The sequence below is a fragment of the Drosophila rhopaloa genome, unplaced genomic scaffold (assembly GCF_018152115.1).
Source record: "Drosophila rhopaloa isolate 14029-0021.01 unplaced genomic scaffold, ASM1815211v1 contig_2, whole genome shotgun sequence".
In the NCBI taxonomy this organism is placed as follows: Eukaryota; Metazoa; Arthropoda; class Insecta; order Diptera; family Drosophilidae; genus Drosophila; species Drosophila rhopaloa.
Window position 1 is genome coordinate 24,845,661 of NW_025335083.1, and position 19,361 is coordinate 24,865,021.

At 41.1% G+C, this 19,361-nt stretch overlaps 3 protein-coding genes across 9 annotated transcripts in view; 1 reads left to right on the forward strand and 2 right to left on the reverse strand.

The window, feature by feature from the left end:
• Positions 1 to 9,816: 9,816 nt before the first annotated feature.
• On the forward strand, positions 9,817 to 11,761 carry LOC108047207 (UDP-glucosyltransferase 2). The gene is given in 4 exon segments (XM_017127308.2): positions 9,817 to 10,296; positions 10,299 to 11,075; positions 11,193 to 11,409; positions 11,470 to 11,761. Coding segments are annotated over 4 exon segments (1,608 nt in total). The 5' UTR covers positions 9,817 to 9,974.
• Positions 11,762 to 11,781: 20 nt separating this feature from the next.
• LOC108047208 (kappaPI-actitoxin-Avd3d) lies at positions 11,782 to 12,734 on the reverse strand. The gene is made up of 2 exons (XM_017127309.1): positions 12,185 to 12,734; positions 11,782 to 12,001 (listed from the first exon to the last, which is right to left on the reverse strand). Exons 1-2 carry the CDS (start codon positions 12,300 to 12,302, stop codon positions 11,826 to 11,828), a joined length of 294 nt encoding a protein of 97 aa, XP_016982798.1. The 5' UTR covers positions 12,303 to 12,734; the 3' UTR covers positions 11,782 to 11,825.
• A 101-nt stretch (positions 12,735 to 12,835) lies between these two features.
• LOC108047205 (cGMP-dependent protein kinase, isozyme 2 forms cD4/T1/T3A/T3B) overlaps positions 12,836 to 19,361 on the reverse strand; it is a 33,077-nt gene continuing 26,551 nt past the window's right edge. For 5 of the 7 annotated variants that reach the window (XM_017127301.1, XM_017127302.1, XM_017127304.1 and 2 more), the window contains 6 exons: positions 16,879 to 17,098; positions 15,310 to 15,546; positions 15,098 to 15,247; positions 14,040 to 14,659; positions 13,787 to 13,976; positions 12,836 to 13,730 (listed from right to left, as the gene is read on the reverse strand). In XM_017127301.1, the coding sequence (XP_016982790.1) occupies positions 13,565 to 13,730; positions 13,787 to 13,976; positions 14,040 to 14,659; positions 15,098 to 15,247; positions 15,310 to 15,546; positions 16,879 to 17,098 (1,583 nt within the window). In that variant the 3' untranslated portion in view covers positions 12,836 to 13,564. Of the gene's footprint in view, positions 13,731 to 13,786; positions 13,977 to 14,039; positions 14,660 to 15,097; positions 15,248 to 15,309; positions 15,547 to 16,878; positions 17,099 to 17,603; positions 18,967 to 19,361 lie in introns of all 7 variants that reach the window. The other 2 variants (XM_017127307.2, XM_017127306.2) reach the window with 1 other exon arrangement.

Sequence of the window (19,361 nt, forward strand, 5' to 3'; positions counted from 1 at the left end):
GTATTGTGTTAAGATGTTTTTTAGCGTAAAAAAATATTAAAGAAAATTTAAGGCAATAAGATTTCATTTATTTCAATTACAAACTTTGCTTTTTTGTAAGCAAACATTTTGACTCTCCCCTTGGCCCACCAAGGGTTAAGAGTCAGCTTGACTTTGTCTTCCTTTCGAAACGATGCTTTGATTAATTAATAATGGAATTGCTAGAGATCGACTGGGGATCAGTTGGGGTGCCAGCACGGAGGACTAATTGAAATGGCCTGAATGGGCCAACTCGGGACCTTTTCAATTAGCCCAAAATCACCTGGGGAGAGTGCTCACGCTTTCGATTCGAGACACGTCTAATTACGCAGAGTATTAATGAAGGGCGGGATCGATAGTGGACCTTTGATCTGGGGATCTGCTGATGACCACCCATTGACAGATAATCATGGTGACTGATACAGCCCCACATCATTGGCCATGTAACTCAAGACAAGTGTGTAATTAATAATGCTCCAAGGGCCGCACTTCTCGCTTTTCGACGATTTCCAGTGAAGACCTCTCGTAAAGTATTCAAATTACGGGGCGACGAAAAGTGTGAAAATGCGTTTAGAACGACACGAAAGGTCGAGTCCATGACATTACGTGATTTATGATGCCAAAACATGTGCGACCCACAAAAAACAGGGTCCAGATGCAGGATTGTAGATCCTAGATCCTAAAGGATCGCGATCCCGATCCCGATCCTTCAGCGCCACTTGCGGGAGTGTCAAGTGTTTGTTTGCTCCGATTACATGCAATGTCGGTTATTTCGATCCGGCTATTAGAGCTGTGTTTACAGTGCGGCGCTATCCGTAAATCACCAGATATTCCCAGTGATCTGTTGCGGAGAAAGCAGATCTCCAGTTCGTAACCCGATGCGGAATTTCAATTTCTGAAAACTCCTCACTCCCCCAAAGTTTGTTTACATTTTCCTCGAGACTAATTGTCGACATGGCATTCACTTGGCCGAGACTTTTGGGCACAGCGCAAAAGTGCTTCCATTTCCAACTAAGTATTTGAAAATTATTGGTCAAATCTTGGGCATGTGTGTGTGGTCCATAATCGCATTTCCATTTGCATCTCAAGTGAGTGTTTTTTTTCGGGGGTGGAGGGGCAGTGATTGCCTGGTTTTGCAGTTGCATTTTTACGACTACTTAAGTCTAATGCCCGTTTCGGGGAATCTGTAGACTCCTCTGGCACGGTAGTAAATAGTTGCACCACTCAAGTGGCTGCCCGTGGAGTTCCAGCTATGGTCTTAACCCACTACCGAACCACACTCCTTAAAAAATTCCAAGTCCGCTTATCAGTCGCGTTTTGTTTGGTTTCGTTTTGACAGGCCTGCGAAAGGAGCCATGTTATGCACTCTTGTGGTTGTTACACAACAACGATGCCACTAAACTCGGAGCGGGAAGTTTCAGATATCGCAGTCATCGATTCCCGGGAGTGCCAGTCGGGATCATAAAAAAACTTAAGTACAAAATGTATATTTACAGGAAAACTACGGATTCAAGTGTGTCTATCCATTTGGTCGTTTAGAAAACTATTAAGGTATTATCTATCTTTTCATTCAAATGGGATTACATATTTAACATGCTTTTATTGAACGATATATGGGGTATACTGAAATAAAGATGTAAGTACATTTTAATAATAAATGCTGGTAATAGAAAGTATTTATACAGGTAAGTTCAGTTATAAGCCTCGAAGTCTTTGTAACTCGAACTTATTTTGATGGCAAATGGTGGTACAATTTATGGAAATTCGTCCTTAAATTATTTAGAATATTTTTCACATATTTTCATATTAAAATACTTTCTTTAAATTAACTTAAAGCATAAAATTATCTTCGTTTGTTAGTTGCATTAATTCTAAACCTTGAATACACCCCTTAAAAGAGTTTTCTCATTAATTTAATGTCTTAATTAGAGTGTTCCCCTGCTAATCACTACAATCGAATTAATCGGTTAACCCCAGACTGCCCACTCCGTCACCTTGGACCACACGCATCCTGGATCCTGCAGGTTGTATCCAGCAGGTTATCCTGCAGGTCCTGCTGCTAACTAGTTACAAATAATTATCTGTTTGCCAAATACACGGGGACAACTTCATCCGAAGCACTGGCCATCCAAATCCATCCATCCCATGGCAATTATACGCCAGCGACCTTGAGACGCCGCTGGGGAACCGAGGTTAGCCCAACCATCAGAGTTTGGGTTTCGGAACTGGCATATCGAATCCCGAGGAATCCGACCTCTGAAGTGGAATCTCTGCGACTAATGCTGTGATTAGCATCTGCGTTGACAAACACAGTGAGCGGTCCCAAGGCGAATATCCTGCGCTTCGGTTTCCAGAGTTTTTCACGTCTTCGCAAGGAAACGAAACGAAGCGAAATGGAACCCCACCCAAGATGAATAATTATGGGTGATCTTTATGCTAGCACCGGCTCCTCGCTGGGACCGTTAATGCTCAAGTTGAGTCGCGGGGTTCCAGGGGTTTCACGGAGTTCCATGGGTGCGGATGAAGGAGGATTACCTGCGGCGTTTCCTCTGGCATTCCTGAAATTTCCCTCCCTCACCTTCAATTGATGCGCCCGAGTCGCGCTTTGTTAGAGCCCACGGCCTCAGCAGAGATATTCACGCGTATTCCGCCGAAACTCGCTAATGGTCACAGCAAGTCGTCCGATACGATACTATACTATACGATCCGAGCCGAACTGAAACCATGTTTCACCTTGGTCCCCGCCTGTGTTATTAATGATGGAAATTTGAAAATACAGAAGGTTCAATAATTGCAACATCATTGGGTCTTCGATTTCTCAACCTTCGGCTGACTTTTGTCCCCGGCCGTAAACAAATTGCCAGGCATTTCGCCACACTTTCCATACCCCGGCCCAAAAACACACGCGCGTCCCTGAAAGAATAAAAACACTATATATATATGCACATCCCGAAAAGATGGCTTTATGGGCTGGACTGGGACTACCTACGATCCCGGAGATATCCGATCGGCAGCACTGCGTTTATATTGCAGCAATTTCGAATCAATTGAATAGTTTCCACGAATGCGCACAAAGGCCATAAAACGCGTCGCGTGGTGAAGGCGCAGATACAGATACGCAAACTATGAGATATTGTAACCGGCAGAAGGACAAACTTCTGCTTTTTCAGCAACAGCTACGGCTACAGCTTCACCTTCACTTGGCCGCTGCCTGTTTGCCTGTTTTATTGGCCTTTTTGTCATCGTAATTCACGTGTAAAACATGCCGAGTGCCCACTTCCCTTTCGGCCATTTCCCCTCTGTCCCAAAAACTAAACTCGACGATTGCGCGTGCGCACCTCTCCATTTGTTTACACTGCGCGCACGCCCTTCCCCGGCGATTTTGGACTTCCTTTTTAGAGGCGTACGCCCGGAATCCGGAATTCGGGATTCGGCATTCGGAATCAAGTAATGAACAAACAAATGCTGGCCGACCCATCCCATTGTCGATTCCCTCGAATCTTCGGCGCACGAATCAAGTTCGTTTAACACTTGCCAAGCGGCCACCGAAATAAAAATGGTAGTGGAAGTGGCCTTGTCAAAAGGGATAAGTAAATGGTCCAGGAAAAGTTTTATAGAAATTGAATTATATACACGATAAATAAAATAATCAATACATTGAAATATTCACTTGTATCATATTTACAAACAAGAAGCTACATATAGACAGTTTGAGCAATTTTATTTTATCTCAAGTTGAATCTGGGGATACAAATATAAAATTACTTAATATTTCGGTGTATATTTAAACGTTTTGCTTTGAAAATAATTATAGTATACATATCATCAAATAATAATAAGTAAACGTGTTAGAAGCTTGGCACGCTTTTAATATATAGTATATACGACTTTAAAATTAAACAAGTTATAACAGTTATACAATCATTAGTTTTAAAGCCTATAATTGTATTTTAGAAGAGTTTAACTGAGTAGGTATAATCTTCCAAGCGTTTTTGTTGTAACTTAGCAAAAAAAAAGACGCGCAATCAAAAGAACAACTTTTTTGTGCAGCCAAGAGCCTAAACAATTAATTCCAGGTTGTTTTGAAAAAATTTAATTTTTGACCAATTTCCGGTTTTTTCATAATACTAATACTGTAATTTTTTGCGAAAACTGGTCAAAAATGAAATTTTTTAGCTGAGAATACCATTGGATTGGAAATTTTGCAACGAATTCAACGAGGTATAACATTCCAAGATCTCATCATTATTTCCGAGGCTTTTAATAAAAAAACCGAAAAATAGAGCTGATGGCCATCAAAAACATATATTTAACACACATTTTTAAGGCTTTTATGTTGTAACTTTGTCAAAATAAGACTCACAGCCAAGGGAATGACTGTTTTGTGCAGCTGAGAACCTATCAAATCAATTCCAGACTGTTTTGGGAAAAAATAATTTTTGACCGATTTTCGATTTTTTCATAAGGGGTAACACTTGATTTTTTCCGAATTTCGGGCCAAAATAAATTTTTTTAGCTGAGAATACCATTGGATTGGAAATTTTGCAACGAATTCAACGAGGTATCACATTCCAAGATCTGATCATTATTTCCAAGGGTTTTGAATAAAAAACCGGAAAATTGTTTGATGGTTTTCGTTTTTTGCCATTTAAACACACATTTTTTAAAGGTTTTTGGTTGAAACTTTGCCAAAATAAGACTCACAGTCAAGAAAATTACTGTTTTGTGCAGCTGAGAACATATACAATCAAATTCAGGCTGTTTTGAAAAAATTTAATTTTTGACCCATTTTCGATTTTTATATAAGGGGTAACACTGTATTTTTTGAGAAAACTGGTCAAAAAATAAATTTTTTAGATGAGAATACCATTGGATTGGAAATTTTGTAACGAATTCAACGAGGTGTGACATTCCAGGATCTGCCCATTATTTCCGAGGGTTTTGATTAAAAAACCGAAAATCAAGTTGATTTTTTCCGGATTTTTGCTATAAATTGGTTCTAACTTAACTAAAATAATACGAACAGCCAAAGAAATAACTTTTTTTGCATGTAAGGACCTAAACTTTTCATTTAGTCTTATTTATCTTCATAATTTAAAGGCATTTAATTATTATTTATTTATGACTCACTTAAAAGTTATCTTAGTAGCCATATTCAAAATATGAAATGCACGTCAAACCCTCTTGTAGATTACCACTATCGCTCTATCTATCAACATTCGATTGATTTCCACAATCTTTCAGTGCATAACTTTGATTAGAGAGCTCTTGGCTATACTTTTCTGAGCCTATTCAAATGATTGCTTATCAACTGCAATCGCAGTGCTCGAGAAGTACGACAAGTTGCAGTTAAGCTCCCGTCTGCATGTTTGTTGCCGCTAAGCTCCCGACCAGAAGAGCTTCTTCAAGTCAAACCCACCGATAAGCAATCGATGGTTGTCTGTCCGTGGAGCTGCTTATATCAGCTGGAACCCTCGAGTGGCACCCACAAGTGGGGATCCAGGCCAAAAACCCAGCCCAATTCAAGTAGCTCGTGCAGTTCACCTTAATGCGCCCCTTGGCATTCGCCATTCTGCATTGGGTATTTGGTTTTCGGTATTCGCCACTCAACGGGGGACAGGAAACTGCAGCTCCAAGTGACCGCCACTGCAACTGCATTTCGGACTCGAGATTGGCTAGTTATCTGCTGTCAGTCCTCCTCAGTTCCTCAGTCCAGATAGCTACCCAGATAGCTACCCGTCATTGTCCGGAGGCACGAGTTTCCAGTTGCCAGGGAAAGGTCTGCACTGGAAAAAACAATGAGTGGCCTTGAAACCATAAATATGATACAATCCACTTTGGTTCGTTGTACACAAAATATAAGGACAAAATGAAATTGATTTAAAAAACACATTGCTATTAATTTCTGATCATATTCCTATGTATTTTTTTTAACATTTTCATTTAGTTAGTATATTTGTTTAACTAATCCTGACTTTATTTTATTTATTACAGTTGCTATTAACATCAGGATCATTAAATGCATTGTTTATGGTACATACTTACCTATGTAATTTCTTTGGAATATCCAGACTGCTTATTAGGGTAAAATAATATCCTTTTTAAGTCAGTTTTATACAATCAAAGAGCAAAAAATACAAATTCTGCTTCTATAAATTGACTACTTTCAGTATAAATCAATACATAAATATAAAATACCATTTTTTCTCAAATCAACAAAGTACATTTTCTTACAGTGTGTTGTTTGCCTTTGACCGGACCTTAATTGGATCACTGTTGGACTCCAGTAGGTCCTGCTCCCAATCGCAGTCCTTGGCAGCTGTCTGCTGAACGACGCCCGCTGGGCACACATGTCCTGCGATGTGTTCCACCATGTCCTGTGTCCTCCTTTGATTACCTACTAATCCCGGCCATCGATGCTCAGGCGACAATCGAAGTAAACAGCCAGACAAATGGGCAAACAAATGAGCCGGGCGTGTGTCCTTAAACGAACCAAATTGGATCATAACTGCGAAATCCTGAAATGCTGAAATCTGTGCAAACAGCGCTCTAATTAAGTCCTGCGGAGAGGGCCACATAAAAAGGACCTCGGACCTCGCACCAAATAGCCGGCCATTAAAGTCGAACAATGTGGGCGTGTGTTTTCTGAATTGCGTCACAAAAACGTTGACTTGGATCGGGAATTAACAATTTGGGGGGAAATATATGCATCGGGGAAAGATGCTCACGTCAGCTGGTTTCTGAATAGCAATAAATTAACTGACGTAAAGGAAAATTCATATTTACTTTTGAGGGAAATATGTAATTTATAAGAAAATCTGAAGAACCTATCTGAATACAGTAAGTACAGAATTACGGCATTATTGTTAACGGCATAATACTAAAAAATCTTCAGAAGTCCTAACTTTTAAATTCTTTTTCAAAATTAATTTTCAATATGCCCGAAAAATGGGCATAACAAAAGTTTTTTTAGAAACAAAAATCGAATATTAAAATCAATGATTAAACGAGATTGCAAGAAATTATTTGAAGAGTGTTAAAACGATTGTAAAAATCACTAAAAGTCTTTGGGGACTGAAAAACGGCCACTTTTCACTCGACTTGGGAACCAGGCGATCCATTGAAACGCGATAACCGAAAACCAGAAGTGCCTGGCTTTGCGGGGCGTTCCCATGTGTATTTGACCCGTGATATTGCCCAGATTCCCGAACAGAGCCTATTTCCCAACTGAAACAGAACCAGAAACATTAGCATACGGCAGAGCTCAATCCGTTGGACGCAATATCAGCAATCTAGGCTTATAATGGGGGCGTCAAGTCGCACCGAAACTACCGATCGAAGCCACTCACAGCCACCAGAATCAGCCGAGCTGCCAGAACCACTCAGTTGAAATATTATTGGTCCCATGGGCACCTACTTTATCGCCCGGAATGTTCGTTTTTAATTGCCCCCCTTTTTTTGTCGAAATACAATTTGCTCAAACTGTTACTTGCGCTGGAATTTTACACAATTTTTATCGAGAAAAAAAAGAGGAACACTTACCGAGAAAACACTTAGCGTTAACTGGCTCCTATCGAGTGTGAGACATTGTTGCGCCCAGAGCCAATCGGCATCGCCAGGGCCTGGGAAGTGGGTCGATACAACGCCCACTGCCATTAGATTGAGTGGAGCCACTCGAAAAGACAACTGCCCAACCACCCAGCACCCACAATCCAATTTCCTAACGAGCCATCATCGAATGCCTTCAATGCAGCTAATGCCAGAGGCACATTCGTCTTCCGTCCCCAAATGCAGCGCACTTGGAAATTGATTTGAATAGGTTTTGGATATATGTTTTTTGTTTACAACATTTTTTTAAAAATTGGTTTTCTTCTAAAGAAGTTTAAAAAACTTCAATTTTTGGTTTACTAAATATGATCTCCAAGAAAGTCCTTTTGCTAAAGGCATGAGGTTTGGTTCAAATTCATATACAAAACTACATTGTTAAGGTACTTAAAGATTGTACGGGTAATATTAAAAAAAATAGGTTTTGGATATATGTTTTTTATTTAGAACATTTTTTAAAAAATTGGTTTTCTTCTAAACAAGTTTAAAAAACTTCAATTTTTGATTTACTATTTGGTATTTCCTTAAAATTCTCTTAGTACATTTCTCGAAGTGCATTTCTGGGCAGGGCCAGGCACTTCAAATTACGGCCACTAATCTGGCGACCATGTCAGACGGACCCGGCCAAAACCAGCGATAGAACCCAATGGCCAAACCCAAACCTAAACCCAAAGTCGAATTCAAATCCAAAAACCAGCCACCGACGACAGCAGCTCAAAGTGCAAAGTGCACTTGACAGACAGCCAGCTGCAGCAGCTGCCAAATGTATCTGTATCTGTAACTGTTTCTGTGTCTCTGGGCGACTATTCTTTGGATCCTTTGCTGTATTTCGACTGGCAATTGCATTTATTATCGCTCCACATGGCTTGCGGTTCAATTAACGCTTACTACTGTCCATTATCGTTGTGTTTTGAGGGCGTGTTTCCGCATCGCCAACGCAATTCAATTGTCCAGTCAAATATCTTGAGGCCCTTTTGCAGTCGAAGCCGAGAAAGTTGACTCAAGTTAACACTTGACTGATTTCAAAATGGTTAGTTAAATTAGGAATATTAGTGACAACTAATTATGATTTTCGATACACGCTTAATTAAAAGGGTTTAACTGAAGATCAATTCAATTTATGATTGTTTTATTCTAAACTCATAATGAATTTAAGTTGAATTTATGTATTTTGGGAAAAACAATGTACAAAATATAGTATTCAATATTTACTTAACAATCCACAACTTCTGAAAACTGCTTCAATGCGAAAAAAATGTATTTTGTAGAAAACCTGGATCAACATTTATTTTATCCAATTTACAACAAAACGAACAAATTTTGTAAGTAAATTAATTGTAATGTATGTAATTTTTTGTTTATAATTTACTTCCCAGGAAACTTCTAAAACGATCAATACTAAATTATAAAGATAACAAATTGCAATTTTTAAATAAATTATTACTTTAATTAAATGGCTTCTAAGTGAAGGCAGTAAGTTTCCCATTTCTTAGCATACTTTTGAGCGCAGCAGTTTCTGATGGCCTTGGTTGGCAACGCGATTAATGGCTGCCGAGGCCCTAAAAGTTTCCTTAAGAAAATGTTGCATACTTTTTTGGGCCCTCTGATGGCAAAAATGTTAGTTTTCCAAATGAACTCGAAAGGCCGTGGATCGCTTATTTTACAACGTTTAACGTTTTTAGGTGTTTTTGAAAAATTACATTTTCATTTTTGTAGGGGTCCTACGTAATCGTATGTCACGTTTTTAGTTAGTCGAATACATCTCTTATGTTTCGGTCTAAAACTCCTGACTTTCAGAGTAGGATTTTTTTCTCGTTTTGTTTTGTTTTTTTTTCCCGAATGTTCAAGTTTATTTCCATCCATCAGTTTGTTTCTTTATTATAGCAAAGTAAATGAAGAAAAAAAACCAAGAAATTTTGGTCATCCCAAAACTGTGCAACAGAAAAACCACAGGAAGGTGTACTCTTTTAAACTGGCAATAAATTGAGTGACATATATAAGATGGTTTTAAGAATGTTTTTATTATATTTGTATTTGTGAATTAATAACAAGAGGCTAATAAGCACCAAATGTAAAAAGAATATTGAAAACTTAATTCTTAATTCTGCCGCAAAGCCAACTCTTTTTTTTGCTTACCCATCGATATATATTGCTATCGATAGCAGTTCCAGTTGGAATATTCCATGGGAGGCCGAGCAGATGCATTGTGCAGGAACTGCACTCTCCAATCAGAAACCACAACAAACACTTTGAATTACCATAACTTTTGGAATAACACTGAACAATGGCAGATAAGGTTATCGGATCCGAACGTTGGGTAACCGATTCATTCGGTGGAAAAGTACGGAACGATGACGACGTGGGTGAGCAGCGGAGTGTTAATTGGATTTCTATGGCTTCTGGGGATTCCCACGCCGATATTCGGTGGAAATGTTCTGGCCGTTTATCCGCACTTTGGTTTCAGCCACTTCAAAGTGGTGATGCCGATACTGAATGAGTTGGCCAAGCGTGGACATGACATCACAGTGATCTCGTATGTGAAGAATCCCCAAGCGAAAGGCTTTCCCAACTACGAGGAACTGCTGATCTCGGCGCCTGGAGAGGATCAGTCGCGGACTACCATCAATTTGGTTCCCCTCACGGAAAATACTCCCACCCGATCCCTGGGAGTACTCTTCGGGAATATATAGCGCTGCATGATGAGGGTCAGGAGACGTGTGAGCACCTCTTCGCCAGTGGACACATTGAAAGGGTCATCGAAAGGCACCAAGCCAAGCCCTACGATCTACTACTCACTGAGTACTTCAACTCAGATTGCCAACTGGCCTTGGCCAAGTTAATGAATCTCCCAATCATCGGGTTGAGTACGTGTGCACTCATGCCCTACTACTACGATCGCATCGATCTGCCAGATACACCTGCCTTTATACAATCGGAATTTGTGGGCTTTGCCGGGCAACTGAAATGGCATGAGCGCTTACTTAACTTTATTCAAGCCAAGTTATTAAAGTTCCTCTACAAATACCACTCAAATGCGGCTGACAACGAACTAATACGAAAGTATCTTGGAGTGGAAATAGACGTGGAGGAAGTGGCTCGCACCCAAACAGCTTTTATTTTCGGAAACCAACACTACTCCTTGATGGGAAGTCGCCCCCAATCCCTGCAGTTCGTGGAAGTTGGCGGGGTGCACATCACTCCAAAGGCGGAAAAGGAATTACCAGAGAATATCACCAATTTTCTCAGTCAGTCAAGCGATGGAGTCATCTTTATAAGCTGGGGCTCCATGGTTCGGGCTTCAAGCATCGATGAAGATAAGCTAAAAGCCATACTGGAAGTTCTAAGAAATCAGCCCCTAAGAGTAATTTGGAAATGGGAGGCAGATGAGACTCCAAAAACAGATTCATCTAAATTTCTTTTTGTGAAATGGGCTCCTCAACTAGCTCTTCTTTGTGAGTAATTTTATATAACCCGGTTTATATATTGTAAACAAAAAACCAGTTAAAATAGATTCAAAACCGGATTAGGGCCATTTACATTTGTGACTTTCAAACTCAACTCTATTTTAGGTCACCCCAAAGTAAAGTTGTTTTGGGCCCATGGCGGCTTACTTGGAACTACGGAATCGGTTCATTGCGGCAAACCCATGCTAGTCACTCCAATTTACGGAGATCAATTCCTAAATGCATTTTCTGTACAAAATCGAGGAATGGGACTAAAGTTGGACTATGAAGATATTAACCAACCAAACCTAAGGAAAGTTTTCACTGAGCTGAGTAAAGAAAGGTAGATTTAAAATACCTTTTTTAAAAAGAAAGCACTTAAAATTATATTTTCTTGTTACAGTTACGCCCTACGAGCTCTTCAGATCTCAAAGATCTTTAATCACCGCCAGAATACTCCTCTGGATTCGGCCATTTGGTCGGTGGAACATGTGATCCAACATGGATTAGTTTCTGCCGAACTTCTCCAATCCCCAGGCATAGAACTTAATGGATTTATCTACCACTCACTGGATAGTGTAGCCCTGATTTTGATCCCTGCAATTCTTCTGATCATCACCTTAAGCTACTTTTGCAGAAGATTCCCATCTACGTCTGCCAAACAGAAACTTGGCAGAAAACCAAAGAGATCTTAGTCTACCAAATTACTTGACAATTTTTGTAACATTAAATATATATTAGGCATAGCTTAAGAGGATTTCAGTAGCGCAGGCGTTGCATGCAGTCCCTGCGACACTCCTCGAAGGTCAGGAAGTTATTCTCAGTGGAGGCACAGCCCGTGTAGTAGAAGCTCTCACAGTTCCCCGTCTTTTTGTTGTAGGCATATCGCAATTGACGACCTCGGCACAAACCAGGTGCCTTGGGCTGTCTGCAAGCTGGAAAAGTAATAATATGAGATTCAGTTGTTAAGTTTTACATAAAATGCGAATCAAATTTTTTAATAAAATAATTATTTTTAATTCCCCAAGATGTTTGTAGTTCTAACTTGCGGAGTGCCGCGTATTATGATTTTTAAGCCAATTAAAAATATGTTTACTCTTTGATTTCATATAGCTCACCTATCACCTGTTCGATTTGATCTTGCGTATGATTTTCCAGGCTCGGTAAACCCAGCGAGAGGCCCACGACCAAGAGCAGCACCAGCCAAAGTTGACTCCAGGTCGAAGTCAAGGCCATTCTGATTAATTCATTAATATATACAGGCCGTTAAAATTCCGGAATGTTTATCCACTGTATCTTCCTGTTAGACTTTCGTTTCTTACGAATAGGAGCTTCAGTTTTCCGTTGCGATCTGCACTAACGTCGGGCACAGAATGTTCTCAGTTAATTTGACTTGCAATTTGACAGATTCTTCTCAGCTTTCTCTGTCTGACGATTTGGTTCTTCTTCCGTTTGGCACGTAGTTGAGTTTTGTTTTTGGCCAACTTCGTTTTCATTTCAGTGTTTCCTCTTTTTATTGCATATTTTCCACCGCACTCTTTAGTGCAGTGCACTCGAGTGAAAACGTGTGCAAGAGAGAATCGCAAACATAGGAAGTACCTTGGATAAGGTCAATTTGAGTGGATCGCTTTTACATGGTGTTACACATTGTTCATTTCTTTTTGCACTTAAATAAATTACAAAGTGTGCTTTGAATGACGTAGTAATAGATATTCCATATGTAACTTATTATCTATTACAATATATAGCAAAAAATACCATCCGTAGAATTCATAGCAATAATTTGTTTATTCAATATCTAACTGAGTTACTTAAAAAATCCAATTAAAAGGGCATATTATTCGTACAAATAATAGACATGATCGCTAAGACTAATGAAATATAGAAGAGAGGCTAGTTATAAATTTAACAAATGTTTTTAGTGGGTATGACGGAAGATCTTGGTCAGATGTTGCTTTAAAATGTTCTTACAGACTATAAGGCAACCCGATTTGTATGCATTTTCGTAAGTGCTTTGATACTTTAACAATGATATTTAATAATTATGTTAATAATATTTAATAGATACAAATAAAAAGAATTTATACAATGCACATGGCTAACAGAGCTCTGAACCAGAGTCAAAGACCTACTTACAATTTACATCAATTTCAAACGAACTAGACACATATCCTCATTACAAAATAATAGTTATAAACTCGTTAATAAATTCATTGCGTTGCACATCATGGGAATAACATCACGCAGACGTATCTATAAATCTAAAAGGGCTAAGACGATGGATGATTGTGCTTTTGTGTCGGCCCTTGGCCTTGCGACTGCTACGTTTCTTAGTTTTGGGCAGCTTTTCGATGCGAGCTGCTGACTGTTGCTGTTGGCTTTGGCGTACATATGGCGCACTTAAGATCAATTTCTCCTCCTTGGTTTTTATCCCCTTCGGTATTCTGTAGCAGAAGCGTTTAGAGAGCATCGTCTAGGAAACGAGACCTGATTCCCGCCTAGAAGTCCTTGTCCCATCCCGTGACATCGTCTGGTGGAGGACCCTCTGGATCGGGGGGATAATCATCAAAGTTTGTTGTGTCCACCACGCTCTTCACGGCGGGCTTAATGGGCGGTTCCAGGGTGCAGTTCTGAAGGCCCCACCAGTAGAAGCCATCGAACCATCTAAGCGGGATTAGCATATTAGTATGGGCATTAAATAATTGAAGAGTAGATCTTACTTGTGCTTCTGAATCTCGCTAATTCCCCCACGCTGGTACCCCAAACGCTCGGCGGGATTATCCCTACACAGTTTCTTAATCAGGTTGCTGGCATTGCGCGTGATATTCCTAGGGAATTCAATGGCATCGATGCCCTTAAGTATAATGTTGTAGGTGCGCATTGGATCCGAGCCCGTGAACGGAGGGGTACCTATAAATGTAAAACGTAAGTCAATTAAAGATTATCAATCAATTAAATCTTCCCCTCACTCACCGGTTAGCAGCTCGAACATGAGCACTCCCAGCGACCAGTAATCCGCGCTGATGTCGTGACCCCGATTGAGGATCACCTCCGGAGCCACGTACTCCGGGGTGCCGCAGAAAGTCCAGGTCTTCCTGCCCGTCTGCAGCTTCTTGGCAAAGCCAAAGTCCACGAGCTTCACATATCCCCGTTCGTTGAGCAGCAGGTTCTCCGGCTTCAGATCCCGGTAGATGATGTTCCGCGAGTGCAGATAATCAAAGGCCTCCACCACACACGCCGTGTAGAAGCGGGTGGTGCTGTCGTCGAAGTTGCCCTTGTCCCGCAGAATCGTCCAGAGTTCTCCGCCCAGACAACTCTCCATCAGCATGTACAGGTACTTCTTGTCCTTGAATGTCTTGAACAGCTTCACGATGAACTGGCAGTTGGCCTCGCCCATGATTTCCTTTTCGGACATGATATGCTGCTGTTGTCGCGTCTCCACGATCTGTGATTTTTTCATCTGCTTGAGGGCAAAGGACCTGGAGCCATCGCCATTAGTTTGGACCAGCTCCACGCGACCGAATCCGCCCACTCCCAGAGTGGCAATAACGCGCAGATCCGTGAGGTTGATGTCCCGGAATTCCTCGTTGATCCTGTAAGAGCAGTGAAATTATTAGTTAATGGATAAATAAATCCTAATCATGAAGAGTTTCGTCTAGTCAATTTACAAAGTATTAAATTCGACATTGAAGCTTTTTTGTTGCAAAATGAATATTAACATTTATGGAGACCAATTATCTCGTCTTTAAGACTTGAAAATACTTAATTATTCAATTAAACTAACATTTCAATTAAAAAACAATTTCAATAAGGGATTTCAAACCCTAATTGAATATTTGTGTAGCAGCTACTACTTAAAGTCAAAATAAATGTGGTAATTTTGTATTGCTTCAATTGACTATCAAATAATTATACATCCCAACATGTAAATAGATTTTTTGATTTGGAGCAAGTTCATTGACCTTCATTAGGTTGTTTCAATTCCTCATTGCTAATCTTGATTCGTGTGTTGTTTTTAATTATACGCTTACTTTCTGCGCTCCATGGCTCCCTCGTCGTCGTAGCGATGCTTGATCTCGTCCAGATTGGAAATCAACTGATTGAAGGTCTCGCGATCGATGACCAGACAACTGACGCCATCGGCGGATTCGCAAATAATATTCGCCGTGCGCAGATCATCGCTATACAAATAGTAATTTAATTAGCTTCGGAATAAACCACAGCTTAGAAATGTATAACTCACCCCTGGAGAGCCTTCTCTCCAAAGAAATCGCCCTTGCCCAGCATGCGAATGAACTTCTCCTCCTGCGTGTCCTGCTGTTTGATCGTCACCCGCACTTTGCCCTTTGAAATGATGAAGAAGGTATCGCCTCTGGCGCCCTGGCGCACAATGTAGTCGCCTCGCTGGTAGTGCGTCTCCTCCAAGACATCGGAGATCTTGATGAGCGTGTCATCCGCCAGGTCTTTGAAGATGGGCACACTGACGGAAGATAAGGAAACCAAAAATTGTAAGTTTCATTCGAGATAATCGCCACTGCAGGCCAAAGAAAGTGGTATAATTAGTGGCCCAGCCCAGTTCGATCTAGATAAGAAAATTCCACAGTAATGGGAATCTATTGCTGACCTACATCGATCTTTAAGCCGTCGCTGAAAGTCGCACCTGGACTCCTACCAATGTGTTTTTTCCTCTGCACCTCACATATCTTTTATCTGTACACTTGCCTAAATTTCTTAATTATCAGAAATTTAGAAGGAGTTTACAATACAGATTTTAGGGCATAAGAGATTGTAAGAAACAAATAGTATGATTTCAAGGAATAGTCAACCTGTTTCCGCTGATTTCCTAAATATAATTAAATTAGATTTTTTTCTTAATTTCATGTACCATTTTCTTCGACTGTAAACCAAGATAATCGAACCTCAACTCCTCCCTATTCTATTTTTCCCGCTGGCTAGCATTTTGTTAGTGAATGGTGCACACATGTATCTTGAATCTATAGTTGCAGTTGCAGTTGCAGCTGGCCGTATCTGTATCTGAATCTATCATCATCGTCATCAAACCATTGCACTTTCATTTTCCATCCGCTTTTTCCGCTACTTCTCGAATCTGGAATAGGCAACGAGTACATGGTCGAGGCCTCAATTATGGTTTTTAGCAGTTTTTACGGACGACCAATTAAACGCGATTAATCTGCCGGTCACTCTGGGCAGGAGCAGTTGGTGGAGATGGAAGTGGGACTGACTGGAAGCTGCCGACTGCATAGACTTGGCCAAAAACTGGTTGCCATGGCCATTTGAAAAGAAATTTCTATGCGTTCGTTGGCCGCAGTTTGAAGTTTAGTTGAAGTGAGTTTTCAGTTTGAGTTTTCTGTTTTCTGTTTGAGCCAAGCCATTGCACGTCATATGGCCGCCCATGACCATGACGATGACGAGATGGCCATAATGATGCATTGGATCTGAAGAGATGCCGAAGTCGATGGGGCCGGCGGAGAAAGTTACCTTACTTTATTCGAAAAACCTTGCACGATTTAAAACACAAATCGACCGGGAAAACAGACAAAAAAAAATCCTTAAGCTAAGCGATTTTTACATTTGCCATTATAAAGTAATGGCCTTACACGAACTGCTCTGCGGAATTGATATAATTAAGTGCAAATGAACATTAATTACGCCCAAAATTGCAAATAACCAGTCGGCAACATCTCGCCATCGCCACAGGCTCAGGGGCTCATTAAAATGCACATTAAATGGCCGATTGGCAATGGGGAAGTCTGGTCGTCGGGCGGCCAAAATGGAAAGCCTGGCTACTCACCTCTTGAGGAAGTCGCTGTACTCCGCCTGTCGGATGAGGCCCGTTCGCATCATGATGGTCTGGAAGCACTGCCGCTCGATGGCCCACAGGTTGCACTCGGTGATCGCGGTGATGGTCGCCGTCCGCTGGCAATTGTACAGGATCGCCAGCTCGCCAAGGACCTTCGCCCCCGAAAGGGTCGAGAGGTATTTGCCCTCGCGGGAAACCTCCACGCGGCCATCTGTGGAGAAAATTTTAAAAATTAATAAGGTAAACATGGAAAAGGGTTTTGAACTCTAGTACACCCTCCTAACTTAGAAGATCCATTAATCACAATAATGTTTTGTTATCCTTTCTCATTTCTAATCATTTTATAAATACCTATTATCATTACAAATTGGGAAATAAGTTCCTAAACAAATTCTAACTAATAAAGCTTCAGAAAAACCTTACAGTTATAGTAATAAGAATTTCTTATAATAAATATACGTATTCTTTATTTGAAACCTTACTTTTGTTATCTAAATACAAAAAGTTATTTATGTTTTTGATATGACTCGATTATTTTTTTATGTTAACTTGTTTTTAACTTACTTGTCTATTTAAATGAAAATAATAAGTCACAAGTTGCTGATAAATAAAAGAGTCGAAACTCATAACTATAAATTGAAGAGGTTTAAAAGTTGATAGATATTACGAATTATGTTGAGATTTCCTGTAGAATCCTTTAGAATCCACCCCCTTACCATCGTCCTTCTCAGCCTCTTCGTCCTGCCCCCCACTGGACTGCTCCTTGAGGTTTCCCGTCCTTCGTCGCCGGGCATATGTGTGCACTGGAACGATGAGACGCGGTCGGGGGATGCAGAATCCTTCCCCGTTGAGATCCTTGGAGCTGCCATTACTGCTGGCAGCGGGCGAGATTTGTCGCTGTTCGTTGACCGGACTCTTTGGATGCGTATCCTTCTCCTCCTCCAGCTTGAGTCCCTTGATGGCCTGCTCCAAGCTATGGCGTCTCAGCGAGGCAGTGGAATCCCTGGTCCTGGCCACTCTACTGTTGACCTGGTTGGGCATCCGAATGGTGGCATATCTCTGCACGGAGGTCTGGGATCTACTGAGTGGCTTCGATACCCTTTTCGGTGGCTCAGGCGGCGGTTCTCTGGGCGGCGGAGCCATCAATCTCTGTGGCTGCTGGCAGATCACCACCTGATCCTGCGAGTCCTCGGCAGCGGAGGAGAATGTGGAGTAGGCGGAGGAGGAACTGTTGCTGAGATTCTGCGGTTTGTTGGACGTTACATGTGGTGATCGCAAGGTGGCATAACTGGGCGGTTGCGACATCGTTTGAGAGCGACGCAACGAGGGCGGTTTCACCGAGAACTGTTGTCGTGGTCGAGGAACCCTCTGTCTCTCCGTGGGATCCAAGACATAGTGGTTAACTGCAGCGGATTCCTGCAGACTAACCAGCTTTTCCTTTCCCTCCGCAGATTCAATCTCCTCCTCGATCTCATCGATCTGTTCCTGATCCTCGGCCACCCAGCCATTGTGCATCTGCTGCTGCTGATGATGCTGCAATGCCGATGGCCTATATCCATTTAGCTCCTTGATTGTGCTCACAATGTGTTTGTCCCGCGATTGTTGCTCCAACTGTCTGATATTCTCCAGGGTCATTTGGTACTTGCTCAATGCGGAGATGCCCTCGATGAGGAAACCGCTGCCTGCGGAGCTGTTTTGCCTACTCAATTTGGAGTTGCCAGTGGACGGGGGCGTTTGATTCGCAGCCCTTAGCCAATTGGCCTCGTAGAGGGCACCCATTGCACTTGTGCCCTCCAGCGAAAGACTCGCGTCGACGGCTTTGCCCGGATAATGTTTGATTTTCATTACGAAAGAAAAATTTCACTTGACCAGCTGCAGCTACGTGCTTTGTTTTTTCCCCTGTTTATCTTCACTTCTCCGTTTAGTTTGTTTTTTATTTATCTGTCTGTCTGTTGTTGTTGTTGTTGGGGCGTTGTGTTGTTTTTTTCGGGGGTCTTTTGCATAACCCAAGCTTTGAAATTTCGCGCACGGAATATTTGACGAGTCACAGGGAATGGGCGAAGGCGATGGTTTTCAGGCCTGATGGTGGTAACAAAAATGTATTTGTTATTTATATTGCAAAAGAGCCACACGTTTGTTGGCTCTTTGTTGCTTGCTGTTTCAGTTGCTGTTTCTGCCGTCGTCGCTGTTGTAAACTTTCCATGTTTTTGCCAATAGCCTCACGTTTGTGCATTGATTTTGTTTATGACCACTTAATCTACCAACTTTGACAAGCTCAAAATAGTATTGGTAAGAAGGTGTATAACTCTATTCCCAAAGAAAAAGTATCTCTTGATAATACAGAATATACAAAAATAATCAATATTCTGTAAATTACAATTAAAACTATAAAAATAGCTTTTACTTTTTTACAATTGTGTATTGAAAAAACCACAATCTTCAGCGGATTTGGAGAGTTAGATACAATATACGAT